At 40.7% G+C, this 14,198-nt stretch overlaps 1 protein-coding gene across 2 annotated transcripts in view; it reads right to left on the reverse strand.

Moving 5' to 3' along the window:
- Positions 1-10,643: 10,643 nt before the first annotated feature.
- Positions 10,644-14,198, reverse strand: part of LOC125016764 — a 242,716-nt gene continuing 239,161 nt past the window's right edge. For both annotated transcript variants that reach the window (XM_047599446.1, XM_047599445.1), the window contains one exon: positions 10,644-13,575. In XM_047599446.1, the coding sequence (XP_047455402.1) occupies positions 11,719-12,927 (1,209 nt within the window). In that variant the 5' untranslated portion in view covers positions 12,928-13,575 and the 3' untranslated portion in view covers positions 10,644-11,718. The remainder of the gene's footprint in view (positions 13,576-14,198) is intronic.

The following is a 14,198-nucleotide window of genomic DNA, read 5'->3' on the forward strand; positions in this document are numbered from 1 at the left end:
CTCTGACCTAGTTTCAATATTTGTTATAGCCCTTTGTATCTGAAGCAGATCTCAAAGTGCTCATAACACATAATGTTATATCTTTTCATTTCAGGTGACATGATGAAGCCCTCTGGAAGGCTTACATGTAATGATGGGCCCACACCATTGTTACACGGAGTAGCTGCTTTCTTCAGCAGCTATTACGTCTTCAACCTCGAGTGTCCTGCCACTGGATCGTCGATGCTGGAGTTCATTCAAAGGTATTTTATAAAGATCACATCTGACCTTGTAATTCACATTATAGTACAGGCTTCCAACTCAATGATTGTCTTGAGGTCTAAAATGCTGACATAGGAGGTACCTGAGGCTAGCCTGGTGAGACCATCCTGATCTCGCAAACTCATATTCAATTTCACTCTGCAGATTAGTCTGGGTATCTGCACATGGTACTCTGACAATGGTCCAACAAATACCTGCCGGTGCAAAAACAGCTCTTTATGATATCATTTCGAAACGTCTATTGTGAAATGGATTTGCTAACATTAGCTAACATAGAATGCTAACGTTAACTGCGACATAATATTGATTCTTGCTATCAAATTAGCAACCAACTTAACTTATAATTAAAAGTAACTAGCAAAACACTGCTTTGTGTAGTTAAAGAATGTACTTATTAAAAGAAGAATTTATCAAAAATACATTCAATGCGACTATATTTGAATAATTCTTTTATTGTTCCCTCAAAATAATCTTTGTCATTTCTAATAACCAAGCAATAGAAATTAGAAATCACAAACACCAGACAGTACAATAACTCTTAATAAGTCTTAGCTGGCCAGCTAAAAAAATCTGTGTATGTGTGTATATATATATACACATACACAGATTTTTTTTTCTGAAAAGGGATGCTTCTAAGACAGGAGAAGACATCTGGGAGATTAGTCCACAGAGAGGAAAAGGAACTTCTGTGGCTGTGAAGGCACGCTTTGTTACACAAGCTTTGTTATTGATTATTAGCAATCATATTTTGGGTTTTAAATATTTTTTTATTAAATACCTTTTTGAAGAACAGCCAGTAATGTTTTAATTGCATATCAAGCCCAACAGGCCATCTGGGGACTTTGAACTGCAAAACATCCCACCAGGATAAACGGTGTTAAAACTCCTCTCAACATCCTGACATTCTGGGTACCCTGGGTATGGACAGCCAAAGCAAGGTTCAATGGGCCCTGTGATCGTATCTGAATTAAGGTAAGAATCATAGAATGAATGGCTTGTGTGTTTGGAATGGTGTTGTCCTATTTATCATTACTGTATTTTTAATGAGTTGTGATGAGTCTGTTTCTGAACTAAGATATAGCCGTTCCCCTTTGTTTTATTGTCACTTGATATCGATACCACTTTAGCCACTTGATATTGGAGCTTGTTTCAGCACTGTTTGTTGTGTGTATGGCGTTTGCACCTGGGTGGAAGCCAAATGTTTGCAATGGTGATTTAATTTCTTGCATACTTTTTGGGTTGTTGCTATTGTGACTACTGTCATGTGAAATGTTTATGACAGTATTAATCGCATTGCTGTGGTAATAGAGTGTTTTCCTCAGTAATCCTGTTACTGATCCACAATTGGATTGTTTAAAAGCTTATGCATGTGAATTGGAAAGTCGTGGGGTGCACTGTAAAATGGGGCTCCGCCAAAAGCCACGGTTTCATTCGATCCCTGGATAAAAATACCGTTGTTGTTTTTTTTGAGTAGGTTCCATGTATTTCAGTTGAATATTATGTGGAGGATGGCTGCATGTCCAAACATCGATAAAATAATTAGTTTTATTTAATTGTAAACATAAAAATGTGTTTCTAATGTATTATATTAAATGTAAATGTGTTTCTCTCTCAGATGAAGAACACAGGTGCTTCCTTTACGGATTCTTTAATCAGAGCTGGTGGTTGAAACTGTCATTGTGTCATTAAAGTGAAAAGCCACAGCTAACGGTGTGGAGGCTGCAGAGCACAAACCCACACAGCCCGTCTGCTGCAGGAAGGAAGTCTGATTGGCTGTCAGCAGTTTGTTTTCTGTCCTAATAACCACTGAGAACAGATTGATATCGGCTGCTGAACACACTCATCACCTCCCCTCCCTTTCTCTTGTTTACTGTAAACCTTTGTTCCTCTGAGCCTCCACCCACACAGAGATGAACTGAGTCCAATCACCACCTGAAGCTGGTGTCATGTTCAGGTATTTATAGGTTTTCATGAATAAAGATGAACTTTACAGTTTGAAATAATCACTAAGTGCATTAATTAAATGTTATTTATTCACCAGAAACCTCTGTAATTAATGAGTGATTAGGATTCATCCACTAACAGGTCCAGTTAGAGGACCATGAACTTTCAGTGTTCAGCTCTCAAACAGTTTGAGTTTCCACTGACACACTGACCTGCTGCTAATGAAACTATTTCATGACTGTTAATGAAACACATCCTTCATTTGATCAACATTCAAACATCAGCACTGACTCATCAACCCTCTGGATGATACTTTTAACAGTCTTTACTGCTCTGACATGTTTGATAAACACAGACCTGATCAGCTCTGATCATTTTGAAATGAAGAAGCAAAGAGAAGCAGCGCCATCCTGTGGTGACTCCCTGGAAGTACAAAAGCATTGAGTCGCTGTATGTCTGGTCGTAGAGAGGATTCAGAGGAGCTGTCCAGTGCTGAAGTTGTGAACCTCAACAAGTCTGGTTAAAGCTTGGAAGCAGTTTTCAAATGGGTGAAGGAACCATGTTCATCTGTAGAAATAATACTACAGAAAACAAACTGCTGACAGCCAATCAGACTTCCTTCCTGCAGCAGACGGGCTGTGTGGGTTTGTGCTCTGCAGCCTCCACACCGTTAGCTGTGGCTTTTCACTTTAATGACACAATGACAGTTTCACCACCAGCTCTGGTTAAAGAATCTTTAAAGGAAGCACCTGTGTTCTTCATCTGAGAGAGAAACACATTTACATTTATTATTATAAATACATGTGTTTTTGCCGTTAAATAGAACTAATTATTTTATTGTGTTGTGTTTAAAATCTTCCATCCTCTCATAAAAGTCTCCTCTCTGATAAATAGAACTTTAAAGAAGTTTAAAGTTTTTACCTGTAAAGTGTTTAAATTGATCCTGTGAGAGGATTTTCAGATTCTATTAGAAACAATAATGCTTCCTGTTGTTGTGTTGTCATTAATCAGAACAGAACACAAGCCTCAGTGAGACAGAGACACAAACCCATGAGACGAACAAGTCATGCTGTTGCTGTGAAGCAGGTGTCCATGTTGGTTCACCTCCAGTCTCATTAGTTCACTGAGTTCTAGTTGGAAGAAAAAGTCTGAACGTCCCAATCACTTTAAATGTATCATGAGTTCACCTCATTAACTCTCATGGAAATTCTCTTCAAGCTTCATTTTCTCTCAGTGCATCAGTCTGTGCTTCATTCACAGGGTTCATAGACGTCACATCCAGGAACTGGAAGCAGCTTGTTACTTTATTTTACTGACGTCCAAACTCTAAAGTTCAAGTGTTTTGACTTGTTTTGTTAAGACACATAAAAATCAGTTGATGAAAACCAGACTCTGGGATTGTGTCGGTTTCTCGTGTTTATTGAGTGTGTTCCAGTGAAACTAAAGAGCAGCCTGGTGGAGTCTGCATTTATTAGAAAGAAACACAAGAGCAGAAGAAACAGCTGGAAACTGATGATGATTCAGCTTCATTTTCATTATTATACAAGTCCCAGTTAAAAGTGGAAATAAACTAGACGACAGAGAATGAACACGTTCTAAGAGCAGATTTCTATGTGAATATATGTGTTTCTATTTACAGGACGACAATCAACACGTGAATGAACAGATACAGATTACAAAGAAGAACATTTCAACAACATTTCTGAAGACTGATCAAAGTGATGGAATGAGATGAAGTGATGAGATGTGATGGAGAGAAAAGAGGAGCAGAAAACAGTCAGTCAGCATGTGTGGAGCTGGTGGACGGTCCCTTGTTTGTGAGGCTCATCAGCAGAGAGAGTCCACAGCAGTACACCAGACTCTTCACTATCAGCACTGTGTACTACAGACAGAGCAGCTTCACCCTGCTACTGGAAGGACACTGACAGACACACACACACACACACACACAGATATGAATTAGTGCAAGTGTCAGATTGATCCTGTAAAGTTGTTCTAGTGTCCTCATTGGACATTGGAGCCGTCCATGCAGAGAGGCAGCAGGTGATCTTACAGTGATGTTGCTGCAGAGTTGCCAGGTCTGCTGGCTCTCTCTCTGGAGGACAGGAGGCTGCTGGAGCTGGAACCCCTGAAACAGAAAAGGAGTCAAAAGTTTGGAGCTGCAGTGACAAATGTCAGTCCTCTGCTCCTCTGATCTCTTTGACAGCGTCTCCACATGAAGCTGAACCACTGCTGGACACAGTCACCAAGCCTTCATTACCTTGTAGTGCTTGGGCCTCCACTCTGTCCTCCCTCTTTCTTCCAGTGTGTCCTCCACTGTGCCTCCCTCGTGCTTGATGGAGCTGGTGTATTTATATGTGTAGAGATCATCTCTATCCACCAGCCTGATGGAGGCTCTGCGTCCCGACTCTCTGAGCTCCAGCTGCTCTCCCTCAGCAGGGGTCAGCTCCTCCAGAGAGCCGCCCTCCTTCTGTCTTTTCCAGGAGAACTTGACCTCAGAAGGAAACATGTGTGAGGCAGACACAGCAGAGAGCTCTTCCCCTCCTGGTTGGGTCTGGATGCTGCTGGGTACACGCTCACCACGGCTTCACTACCTGCTCATCTGAAGTTTGACAGACACAACAACATTCACACAGTCAACAGCAGCTTCCAGCTCTGCTCTGATTCAGTCTGATCCTGGAAAACTACATGGATCATTTCAACTTTTAATGGAAAGACGTTATTTTTTTCTGGTTCTGAATTTGAAGCAAACAACACGTTTCAAAGAAGTTGGACAGAAACATGTGGACTGTGTTTCATCACGTCTTCTTTTATCAACTCACTGCTGTTGTAGTTTAGAAAGAGAAATATTTTCCATGATGACTTGATAGAAGGTCTGATTTTTCAGGGCCTCCTTAGTTTTTCTTGTTGTTTTTTGATGATAATGCACCAACTGTTTTCAGGTCAGTTCTTAGTCTTTTACTACGGAGCCTTGCTGTTGGAAAACGTGCAGAATGCACTTTGACATTGTCTTGGTGAAATAAGAAAGGCCTTCCACAATAAGACGTCATCTGGATAGCAGCATTTGTTTCTCCACAACCTGAACACATGGTTCATCATTAACGGTGGTTCACTGGTTAATGAAGATCAGCCTGAACATCATCTACATTCAACACTGCTTTTCATTGTAGGATATTATGGACTGTAGATCACATGTGTCAAATCAAGGCTGAATGTGTCCTGACACATCATTTTATTTGACCCACCACAACTTAACACACATATGGTCGTCAACATATGCATGAGGAGTAATTCTCAATATTAATGACCTGATAATTATTCTAATAAAGTGTTTATCATTAACTATATCTCCCATAATGTACGTCAATGTCGTGACCTGATGTGGTGATTGGAAATATCAACAGTTAATCCCAAAATGTCCAAGAAGAGAAAAACTGACTCAGAAAGAAGGAAATTTAAGAAAAAGATGTGGGAAAGTGAATGTTGGTGCTTCAAGGAAAAAAACACGATGAAGGAGTAAAATCTACGTCGTCATTTTGACGCCAAACATGGAGATAAGTCTGTTAAATGTAGCCTCCAAGAAAAACAACAAATGGTTCAAGAATTAAAAGTCAGACTCTAATTGCAGCATGAACTGTTCACCAAAGATACAGATAAAATATTTTTCATTTTTCATTGAGAGCTTTTAAATCCAAACTGAGAGGACATGAGGCCGACTCCACAATATTCACTAGTTTTTATCACCTGCTTGTAAATTGAATCATCTTCTTTTCATTTGTCTTTTCTTTGTCTTTTAACTGTGTCATTTTCTAACTGTGTTTTGTATTTGCTGCTGTCTATTTTCACCAGGACTCCCTTTAAAAAGAGCTTCTCAGTCTCAGTGGGTTCATTCTGGTTAAAGAATAAATTATTTACATCATTTCCAAATCCCTGAATTGTGTTTTTCAGTTGTTCATTTGTCATTTCAGTGATTACAATATGTATTGAATATGACACATTTAAGAGCACAGACTTTAATCACTAATAAAACACATCAACATGTTAGTTTGTGTCAGTCATGTTCAAATGTTTAAATACTTTATGCTGATGATGGTGATAAAACTTCATTTAATTTAACATCACATTCACTTTGTGTTTTTTCTTTTTCTATTAACACATCATCAAAAAAAAAACACATTTACATCATATAAGTGACAGCGATTAGATCTGACAAGGTTCTAACTTTCAGAAATGATCCAATACAATCGATAGACACTTGAAAAGAATGTGAAATCGTTGAACATCAAATATCATCTTGTTTTCAACAGAATTACTGAGACGACCAAATCCTAAATGTTTGTAACGTCACTAATATTTACAGAAAGAAAGAATGACTTTAGTTGTTCAGTCACATTTCAACATGTTTTCAGAAATGATTGAGCTTTTCTTATGGAACAATGGCTGCAGGATGAATTCTCTACTAATGAGGAAAAAACTAACATGTAAAGCCTGAACCAGCACAAACTGACTAAACAGCTTTTTAATAGACCTTTCTATATGTTGGACGTGATTGAAATGATAACAATAATTAGGGCTGGGCGATATGGCGTTAAATCAATGTCACAATATATTGAGCAGTTCACCTCGATGACGATAAATGGATGATATACGCGGGAAATTAAAAAAGAAATTTAAAAAAAATATGTGTACGAATTCAACAACATGATTGTATTACAGGTGGTGGAAAAGGTTAGATGTATTGCCCTGGCTTGTGACAACAGTGTTTTTGCACATTTTACGTTTTTCTGAGCAGTATCATCCCTGTTAAAACCAAAATACTGCCACACGCTTGAAAACACATTGCTCTTTGGATGGGAGCTGACGTTTCTCGTGCAGTACAGCTGAATAATGAGTGTGAGGTGGATGCCTGTTGGTATTTTAGACAGAGAAAGGAGCACCTTTTCCGGATCAATTTCTCGCCATCTGCTGCCCCTCTGCAGGAGCATGAAAATGTTACTGCTCTCAGCGAGAGAAAGCGTTTCTTGCACAGATGGTAAAAATACTAACAGGCATCCAGCCCACACTCAATATTCAGCTGTACTGCATGAGAACAGTCACCTCCCACCACGAATAAGCCTGAATGATAGCAGGGAGGCCTTTATTGCAGGAGAAACAACATTTTCATGCTCCAGCAGAGGGGCGGCAGATGGCGAGAAATTGATCTGGAAAGGTGCGCCTTTCTCGGCCTAACAGGCGCACGGTGGGGCCCCTGTGGTCTGGAGCAACCGGGCGCCTGAAATGGTCATTCTGAGCATAACAAGTCACTAGGAGGTGCTTTTCGTCACATTCAGCACAATAAGTCACAAAATGAGCTCAGTTCCACTAGTCTGACACTTTGTGACACTCTGTGCAGAAAACGACTTCTCTCAGCAAGAGAAAGCGTTTCTTGCACAGATGGTAAAAAAAAAAATACCAAAAGGCATCCACCTCACACTCATTATTCAGCTGTACTGCACGAGAACCATCACCTGCCATCACGAATAAGCTTGAATGATAGCAGGGAGGCCTTTATTGCAGGAGAAACAACATTTTCATGCTCCAGCAGAGGGGCGGCAGATGGCGAGAAATTGATATGGAAAAAGTGCGCCTTTCTCGGCCTAACAGGTGCACGGTGGGGCCCCTGTGTTCTGGAGCAACCGCGTGCCTGAAACAGTCATTCTGAGGGAGGGAGGGAGGCTGGCTGGAGGGAGGATGGAGGGAGGCTGGCTGACTGGAGGTAGGGAGGCTGTAGCACGCAGAGACATAGCTGCGGAGCTGTGAGGGAGGCTGGCTGGAGGGAGGGAGGCTGAAGGACCGAGGGAGGCTGGCTGGAGAGAGGATGGAGGGAGGCTGGCTGGCTGGAGGGAGGGAGGCTGTAGCACGCAGGAACATAGCCACAGAGGAGTGAGGGAGGCTGGAAGGAGGGAGGTAGGCTGGCTGGCTGGAGGGAGGCTGGAGCATGGAGGGACATAGCCACAGAGCTGTGAGGGAGGCTGGAGGGAGGAGGAACATAGCCATGGAGGTGTGGGGTCCCAGTAAGCTAAGATCATGACCTGTATTTTAATATATGATACCACAAAATCCCACCATGCTGGACTGATATAAGCAGCTTAGGAAGAGAACAACATTTAACATTTACCGGGTGCCACAACAGATTTGACCTCAATGAACAGGCCACTCTGACCCCCCCCCCAGAATGTTTTACATGCACATATCTGGGGTCTCTGTAGAGCTAAGATCATGACCTTTATTTTAATATATGATACATACATACACTGTCATCTAACCACCCTGAAACAGGTTGAGATGTGAATGTGTCTGACTCATCTGTTAAGTAAATAACTTCACAGCGCTCTTGTCTTTGATTTCTGAGATCTCTGTCAAGTTCACAAACTCATTGTCATATTCAATGTCTCTATATTGTAATCTGAAACTACCAGACAAGCTGAATTGTCTTTTAATTTCTTCTTTGAGAGCCTCTACTAAATCAGGCATCCCATTGGGCAGAGTTAGTTTTGATGCATTGTCCACTCCAAGTACAACTCTCAGTGATGCAGGCATCTTGTGTTCCTTCTGAAAAACAAAAACAAAATACATAATAATTTTAAATATTTTTTTAAATACTTCATATTTTTAATACTTTTTAAATACTTAATGAAATACTTGATTTTTTTATCAAATCTCTATGAATTTCATAAATCTCATCATAATGAATTTCAGCATTGCAACACTTTATTTAGGAGTGACTGAGTTTTAATAACTGAGAACCATTTTACCATACTGTATTTTAAGAAATTACCTGTTGTTGCACTGTGTGCACCTCCACATTTAGAGCCTACAAAGAAGAGAGACAGTGATTATTACTGCTTATAAAACAGATATGGAACATAGTAAATACCAGTTATATAATGTTACATTGAGCCACTCTGAGTCAACTGCACTGGACCTGTATATATTTTTACCAAAAGCAATTAATGGATGTAGGCTAAATTATGATTTTTACATACACATATACATTGATTATATTTAGGAATTCAAGAAATAACAGCTACGGTACTTCACCAATTAATCGCTGGGCCGCAAATAGCCGCCTGGTTCTTTAAACCCCCACCCGAATAACCGCCGGGGCGATTATTTGCATTATTTTTGCAGAAGTAAACAGTTGGCACTTCCGTTTTCTGTCAAAATAAGAGAAGTAGCTAACGTTAGAAAAGGGTGTACCGTAATCTTAGACGACCGACTAATTCTTATTTTGACAAAAAACGGAAGTATGAGAACGACTCGCAGTGCACGATTTTAACGCCCCACCTTCACACACCGGAGGCCAGGTCAACATGGAGGAGAATAGAACGCAAATGGACATAAATGATAACGTAAGAAGGAAGAAAAATAAAAAGTGTGAGCTGGAGTTGTGAAATACAACTGTCATCACAATAATGGCCTGGTGCAGGTCTGTGTAAAATCAAATAAAGGCCTGCAGCGAATAGCCGTATGTTTTTTTTGTTTTTTTTTTTTTTTTTGGTGAAATACGGTATGCAAGTTTTACACTTCACAGTGGCACAAATATGTCAATGGCACACACCAAACTCATTTATTTGGAGAGAAAAAAATGTCAGGGAAAAAAAACCTCACGTTTTCCTCCCCAATATAACTTTAAAAGATGTTTAACACAAAGCAGCATCTCCGATAAAAACACATTAGCCACATGCTGTTTTAAGCTAACGTTAGCAGTGACCGTTTTCCAAACTCTTTCAAAAAATATGACCGAGGGGAATAAAAACTGAAAACACTTACTGTCGGTTGACACAACGGGCAGTTTCACACTGTATTATCAAGGAAACGTTTGTACTTACCAATCTTTTCGAGGAAGACGGCTTCATGGCATGACATTGCAGGCCAGTGTGCTTGCTTTGCTCCGTGGTCTGAGGAGACATTTGGAAAGAAAACACTGGGAGCCACAAAACCCCTTTGACATCTAAAATAAAGATAACACTGCATATATCGTTTTCACCGCTATGCTAGACCCATAGTGTGTTGCATTTATGAAATGAAATAACTGCTACAGAGAAAACGAAATTGCATTATGCATACATAACGGGGATTTATCCATGGTTGGCAAGGTGCAAGAAGATCCAGCCTTTTCCAACACCACAGCAGTCACACAAGTCCCACTATAGATGACACTGTTGCTTTGGGACAGACAAGCTTGCAGGATCTCAACATAACACACTACAAAGAAAATACACACCAGACTCACTATACATGGGAACTAAATGAACAACATATTGTTGTTGGGGGAACTATTCCTACTGCTGGATACAAAAGTCATTTTTTTCTGTACATTGTGATAAAGTATCCTGTGTTCATCCCAAAATCCCATCCCATCATTAGTTGTGTGTCATTTGCTACTGAATCAGAATCTAGAGCAGATAGAACCAACTGATGATACTGATTTCTAAGCACACTGTCAATTTACTGATGCTGATTGTACTATATTACACTAAGTTACAGGTAGATTATGTTATTTTTCAGCCCATCTAAGCCAAAAGAGATTCCTGGTTACAGCAAAAGTTGCTGCACTAATGGGGAGGGGAATACATAGCTGCAACTTTTCAAATGATACAAGCATTATCTTCTTCTTGGTACGTGTTTAATCACTTCGACCTTGTCCTCAGGACTGTATGCTCTGTCTTCAGTCTTATTTCTGTGGGGAGACGCACTTCCTGCATGTCACCGATGGCTCCGGGATGAAATCACGTCTCTCCACTTCTCCTTCCTGCAAAACAACTCTACAGACATATACTGTTGCACATTGGCCTACCTGGAGATTAATAGATACATAAACACTCAGAGTAAATATGGGATAACTTATGTACAATAATTCCAACATTTCCCTCCTGTTTATCACATATTTGCTCAAATTCTCATTTCACTTTGGAACAGCCACTTCAGTTAGATTTTCAGCTGTAAGGTCATTTTTATGAGCACAATCACATTTACACTCAGAGGTACTTAACAGTTGGAGTCGTATTCAGCAGGCTCGGGGTACAGGTCAGGCAGGGAAAAGCTTGGCTCCTCTTCGTCATCACTGCCCCCGTCATCACTCTGAGGATTGCTGCCGAGCAGGGGATACATTTACGCCATTTTGTTTTCCATAGGTGAGATAGCTGTGGTGATGAGACGGTTAAGCAAGGCACGCAGACAGGGCACACAACAACATCCACACAAGGTTAGAATTGCAGCAAATACTGCTATGGAAACAAGAACAGAGGACACAAGGGCTCTATACTTCCCAAAGGCATTCATCCAGGAATCCCACATTGTGGTATCAATTCCGGAGTGTTCTTTCATCTTTCCGTTGAGTGTTCGGAGCCCCTCTATGGCCTTTGTGAGACTGCCATCAGCGGCAGTGTTATTAGGGATAAATGTGCAACACTGTTCACCAAACACAGCACAAACACCTCCCCTTTCAGCCAATAGCATGTCCAGGGCTATTCAATTCTGGAAAGCCATGAGGGAAGTCGCAGCCAGCTGATCGTGGACTGCCTCGAAACCTCTCTGTGTCCAATTTCCCAGTTTTTGTATGTTGTAGTGGACGTAATTGATCCTGTCTATGTTCTTGTTAATTGTACACCACCAACAAATTGAAGACTCAAATCCTGCTGCTATCTGATTAGCCAATTTGTATTCGTCTGGAACACCACGTGGAATCCCGCTGGCGTCAATGTATGTCGGATCACCTGCACCCTGCCAGGCTAGAGACCTTTTCTTATGTTGCCATTGTTGTGGCATAATGCTATATAATCTAGTCGCTATATCTACTGCGGACATGGGGTGAATGGATACTGGCAGTAAGAGAGTTATGAGCGCACAGTATCCTGTTGCATTCTTTGGTAATTTGTCAAACAGTCTGTCATCCCCACACCACCACCAGATGTCGCCTCTAGCTATGGTTTTAAAGCGGCCGTCTACAGGTATTATCTCCTGGCACCATTCTTTTGAGAGATTTCCTAATCGTTCTTTACCTTTAGTCATATTGATGCATGTAAAGTTACCTGGCGCAACCTTTTTAGAAAACAATGGTTTGTTTTTGTTGGCAGTCTTTACTGGAAATACAAAATCCCACTCCGCGCAATCACTATTTGGATTCGTGTTGCTCATCACGTCAGTAACACACAGTTGTGGAATAGTTGACGGAATTATTTGTAGTAAAGGTCTGGGGCCCATACATACAACACAATCTTGCATTGTCATGTTTGCAGCCTGCTCCACCATCAACAGCCAATTATTAATTTGTCCTGATATTCCTGTTGTCACTTGGAACCATTCATCTACAGTTAAGTTTGTGTTTATCACTCTCACTCCTTTTGCTAATGACGTTGAGGACAAAGAAGGCTCAGTGGCATTAACATGATTATCCTCACATATCATAACTTTGAATTTTGGATCTGTCCCTGAAGTATGAGCCCACAGGAGGAAGCCCCAACATCTGTGGTCGAATCTCCCACTGTTTGCAGGAACCGAGATAGGAGTTTCAGAGTCTGGAAATAGAGACTTGGCTGTCAGGTTAACCGTTAGCATTATTCCAGCAGCAGTTCGTGTTAGATTAAACAATGATTTCTGATGTTTGGCATGATTCGTGGTACCCCAGCTGGGTGTCCACACGTTACCCTCATCCGCTACTAAGGTTAACCATTTTGTCATTTGTTGATCATTCGTAAGATACCATGTATTTTTTCATAATCCTGTCCTTTCAGGGAGCGTTCGGTGAGGCTGGAGAAAGGAATGGTCACTGAGACACTGGATTTGGATGGTACACATATCTGGATTCCGAATTTATAGGAGGTCTGTTCCTGACAGAGGGGTGTTCTGTTCTCACTGCCCTTGCGTTTAATGTGGTCCACAGCTGGCAGTGTTACATTTAGTTTTCTTTTAGGTGGCTCCCACAGCTACCACATGAACAGGATCATAATTATTAAAAAAAATTGACACCACCCAACACCGGATGGTGTGGTTTAACCATTTCTGAGTCATTTTTGCTGAAATTATCTCTTCTACTTGGGTCGGTGTCTTTTAACAGCTTCACTGACTTTCAGGTTTACCCAGTCTCTAAACGTCTGGATCCACCTTATTATCAGGCTTTGGCTCACTTCCCCTATCAGAGCTTTCAGCCGAAATGACCTTTTTACAGTGTGTTAGATGAATCCACGTCGATCTCTCTGCTATTTTTACAGCGGTGGGAGTCGTAAGTAATACCTGATATGGGCCTTCCCATTTAGGAGATTCCCACTTTTTCTTCTTCATGCTTCTGATTAGCACCCAGTCTCCTGGTTCCACTAATTGGATTTCCTGCTGGGAGACAGAGGGGTTCTCATCAGTTTGTTTCTGTTTTTGTTTTTCCAACATCGTTCTCATATAGTCGGCGAGATTTGTCTCATTATCCATTTCCCATTGATTTTTAAATTGAGGTAATCTGTACGGTCTTCCAAACAGCGTTTCATATGGTGTCAGACCTGAAGTGCATGTAATATTGATATATAATTTCACTAAGTCTAAACATTGTGTCCATGGTCTCCCTGTCTCTTCAATACATTTTTTTAATCTATTTTTAATTGTTACATTCATCCTTTCTACTAAGCCAGCGCTTTGAGGGTGGTAAGAACAGTGGTTTTTCAGATCAATGTGGAACATTACACCAATCTTCTTCACAATTTGATTTACAAAATGAGTTCCATTGTCACTGTATATTTTCTCAGGTATTCCATACCTGGGGATTATATCTTTACAGAGTGCTTTTGCCACTGTCAGAGCGTCTGGATGTTTAGTCGGGAAGAGCTCAATCCACTTTGAGAATGCATCTATTACGACTAGACAGTACTTTTTCCCTTCACTCTGGTTTAGTTCTATAAAATCCATAATTTGGAATGGATATTGAGGTGAAGGGAACCGTCCTCTACGAGGTCTCAGGTTTTCTT

Source organism: Mugil cephalus, chromosome 11, assembly GCF_022458985.1.
Source record: "Mugil cephalus isolate CIBA_MC_2020 chromosome 11, CIBA_Mcephalus_1.1, whole genome shotgun sequence".
In the NCBI taxonomy this organism is placed as follows: Eukaryota; Metazoa; Chordata; class Actinopteri; order Mugiliformes; family Mugilidae; genus Mugil; species Mugil cephalus.